The 3781-nt window shown below is 38.5% G+C and overlaps 1 protein-coding gene across 2 annotated transcripts; it reads right to left on the reverse strand.

The window, feature by feature from the left end:
* Positions 1 to 481: 481 nt before the first annotated feature.
* Positions 482 to 3423, reverse strand: LOC110796924 (transcription factor AS1). 2 transcript variants are annotated; one of them, XM_022002012.2, is made up of 3 exons: positions 2924 to 3423; positions 2567 to 2620; positions 482 to 1914 (listed from the first exon to the last, which is right to left on the reverse strand). In XM_022002012.2, the coding sequence occupies exon 3, from the start codon at positions 1862 to 1864 to the stop codon at positions 755 to 757; it is 1110 nt and encodes a 369-aa protein (XP_021857704.1). In that variant the 5' UTR covers positions 1865 to 1914; positions 2567 to 2620; positions 2924 to 3423; the 3' UTR covers positions 482 to 754. The 2 variants fall into 2 exon arrangements, with proteins under 2 accessions (XP_021857704.1, XP_021857705.1); XM_022002013.2 differs by lacking the exon at positions 2567 to 2620 and having other exon boundaries at positions 2924 to 3417.
* Positions 3424 to 3781: the final 358 nt, after the last annotated feature.

Consider the following 3781-nt stretch of genomic DNA (forward strand, 5'->3'; position numbering starts at 1 on the left):
ACACATCCCCTTAGGGCTTAGGAGGTTGTTTTTTCACATATCAGATATGTGTGGTAACAAACATATCAGCTAAAAGACAAATAGCTAAAATACAAAAAAAGAAAATAAGTACCATTCATCTAAAAAAAAATACCATTCTGTAAAAAAAAGTATCATTTTTGTTTAAAAAAGTACTATTTAATTTATTTTTTGTCACTTTTCCTATTTTGTCTTTTGCTATGATATGCATTTGCAAGCACATATCTGATATTCGAAAATACTTCCTCTCCCCTTAGAGGCTTAGAACCACAAGTAACTACGTACAGTAAATCTCATCTTACATTTTCTTTAAATGAAAAGAGATCAGTAAACAACCAATGGACCCCCTAAAAGCAAATGTATCAGTAGGGACGAACGGTACAAAGTTATACATACAATGGATAAAAAGGGTAGTTCAAGAAAAGACCCAAACAAAAACAAAGGGGCAGGGGGAGAGAGATGATTTTTAGAATTTTAAGCATCTGAAACTTGTGCAGATAATATGCAGCAATCAGGGAGGGCATGAAACTTCACACCATCAACTAAATCACTTATAAAACCAGCCTCCCTGTCTAACCGGCTGTTGACAAAAACAATGTCCTCTTGTTGCTGCACTTTCATGCAAGAATACAACAATTGGTAATACAAGAGGGCAATGCGAACGTAGCAAGTACACAAATTGCTAACTAATGTTTTACTCAATCATCCATACAAACATGATATCACAACTGGAAATTCAATTTGATTCAGGAAGTCGGGTCCTGCACCCCACCTGTTCAAGCAACTTTGTTATCCGCATGTGCTTAGTAGTCCATTGCTCAGCCAGCTTCTGCTCCTTAGCTTCAGCGTCTCTCCTAAACCCAGCCAGCTGCTCCCGGTACTCTGCTTCGATTCTCTCCATGTTAGACTTCTGCTCTTCCCTAAGAGCGTTTATCTTTGCTTCAATCTCCTCCATTTTCTCCTTCTTACGACTGGCCTTCTCTGACTCTAATTGAAGCTCCACCCTATTTAATCTCCAAGCAGCTTCCTTCTTATGAGCTTCCAAAGCACGGTGCCCTTCATCTAATTCTCTACAGCAATCCAATAGCTCTGACATGAGCATTTGCTCAGAAAGTGCACCAGGACAAGATGGCAAGCACCCCAAACTAAGAGGTGAATTATCAATATTATGTGGTCCTCTTTCTTGTGGAAGCCAAGCCATTGGAGTTGGGGCAGGCGTAGGGACAATTGATGACGACAGACTTAAGGTAACCGAAGGAGAAGATGGAGGCCTTGCACCATTAGAAGTTGAAAGCCATGGAGGAAGCATTGCTGACGTGGAAGGAACCGGATGAGGAGGGGGCACCGGGGGAGAAGGATGATCACTACTATGTAAAAAGACCCCGTTGGAGGTTGCCATAAGAAATGTTGGTACCGGGGGAGTCCGTTCTTTCACTAACTTCTCGGCAAAAGTTTCCAAAATATGGTCGTACTTGCCCTCTTCAATTGGCTCTAAGCACTTGCTGGTTTCCTTTTTTGTTCTCTCCTGTTTCTCCTTGTACACCTCCCACCACTTGCCTAGCCTTTTAGCAGTACGTCCTGGCACCTCAGCGGCGATCTTCTTCCATTTATTCCCGTGCTTAGCTTGGAGACGGATCACAAGGCGTTGCTCCTCCTCTGTGAGTGAACCTTTCTTAATCCCTGGTTTTAGGTAATTCTTCCACCTTTCTAAACAAGACTTGGCATCCCTATCAAGGGGTGTGTTCATTCGCTGGGAGACCAGATGCCATTCTCTTGGCCCAAATTGCCTAACATATGCACTAAGTAAAGCGTCCTCCTCACTAGTCCAACGCTGCCTCTCCTTCATCTCGAGGTGCAAGCGTCATTTCCCATTGCCTCAAACTCCTCATCATGCACCTATAAGTTACAGCACACAAATATAAACTCCAGCAGCTGATATGTATAGTAACAAGTAAAACTAGCAGAAGCAGAGTCAGAGATAAGAAATTAAGACAATTGTTCATGTTAAACCAAGAAATCACAAGGATTGCAGAAGCACAACTGCACAAGAGAGTAAGAGACATACATCCAAACCCAGTTGACAGTTATTCAAATTCAGTAAAGTAAAATTACTAAACAACCTTTCATCACAATACTATTTCTGATGATATTGCCAATAAAAACCATATACTCCATATATTACACACATTGCAACAGAACATTTTCAACAAAAGAAGAAACATATCTGATACAACTTAATAGTAGCCTAGTTAAACCCCAACTCTACATTTCATCTGAAATAAGCGTGTCCCTACTCAACACCCATACATGGGTAGAACACTTAACACACTTCATTTGAGTCTAACATCATGCTAAATTTCCATAAAATCACCGTGTCACCCGTGTCTCACTTCTACTTGAGTCTAAGTAGTATTGGTACTTTGGTAGTATTTTAGTAGCATACAGACACAGTAAGTATCCATTAGTGGCTTCAGAATTCCTAAACATCCCAGTTATAAAATTTTAAAAACAAATTAGGGAAGCTAAAGAAAGTTGCTGAGTTTTTTACCTAAATGTCAAAGATGTATATGATACAGTCCCATATGCATGTCAAGATTGTCAACTGCAAAAAAGATTAAAAAAATTAAATAAAAAATCAATTAACACTTTAAAAACCAAACTAAATTATACTCCACAATATAAAATCAGCAATCAATTTGAAAATATTCTATCAAATAAATAAATTAATTAATTAATTAGATACCTCGGAAAAATCGAAACATATAAAAAAGGATAATACGAAATTGAAGTAGAATTATGAAGTGGGTATAGAGTAATTAGACATAAAACAACAGCAAATAAACCCAACAGAATAATTTAACATTTTTGAATGAATAAAAATAGAAATAAATGGATAGATAATTACCAAGAATAACAGCAGCAGAGAAGGAGAGGTGGTTGGCAGAGGCGGCGCCGATGCTGGTTTTATTGTTTGGGAAGAATAGTTAGGTTTTAAGAGGAGGAGGATTGCAAATTATTGGCTAGACCCGGGTCCAGCTACTGTAGCTGACCGTTTTAAAATGTCTTTCCCTTGGTTCCTCTGTCTCTTTCCTCCGGAACCTTTGCCGATAAGAAATTCTAATCTCCACTCACTTACTCTCGGCGCCGGCAACCTCCATTGTTGTAGGGTTTGCGTAGATTTTATTATGAGAGTGAGAGATTCATAAGTTAATGGATCTCCCCCTTTCTTCTTAAATTTCTGGGTTATATTTTTGGCAATTAAAACAAACTGGGGAATTTGTAACAATCAATTGGGTGCGCTGAAGAAGGAGAGAGAGAATTGAAGTTCAGAGTGAAGAGAAATTTGGAGGAGAGAGAAAATTCCTTCTTCATATTTTGGGAAAATTCCTAAACGGAGTACGTAGAACTGTAGTGATAATCTTTTATCCTCTTGTCAAAAGAAAAAAAGAATTATTTTTATTTTTTCGACCAAAATAATGAGCGATTTTCTTTTCACTTATTTCTCACTCTACCGTCCACGTCAGCAAAAAAGCCGGTCTAATTTTTTTATAAAATCAACAATAAACCGCTATCTGAAACAGCAGTTTAAAGGGGTAAACCGCTATCTGAAATAGCGGCTTATGTATTTAATGAATCGTCATTTCAGGTAGCAGTTAACCCCTTGTAAAACCAGGCGGTTTTATAATAAAACTGCGCGGTTTTGTTTTAAAGCAAACCGCTATCTCAGATAGCGATGTATACCATTGAACCGCCATCTGAGATA

This window comes from Spinacia oleracea, chromosome 3, assembly GCF_020520425.1.
Source record: "Spinacia oleracea cultivar Varoflay chromosome 3, BTI_SOV_V1, whole genome shotgun sequence".
In the NCBI taxonomy this organism is placed as follows: Eukaryota; Viridiplantae; Streptophyta; class Magnoliopsida; order Caryophyllales; family Amaranthaceae; genus Spinacia; species Spinacia oleracea.

Bases quoted from the DNA above. Each gene is read 5' to 3' on its own strand.
- LOC110796924 (XM_022002012.2), bottom strand. From the start codon at position 1,864: ATGAAGGAGAGGCAGCGTTGGACTAGTGAGGAGGACGCTTTACTTAGT.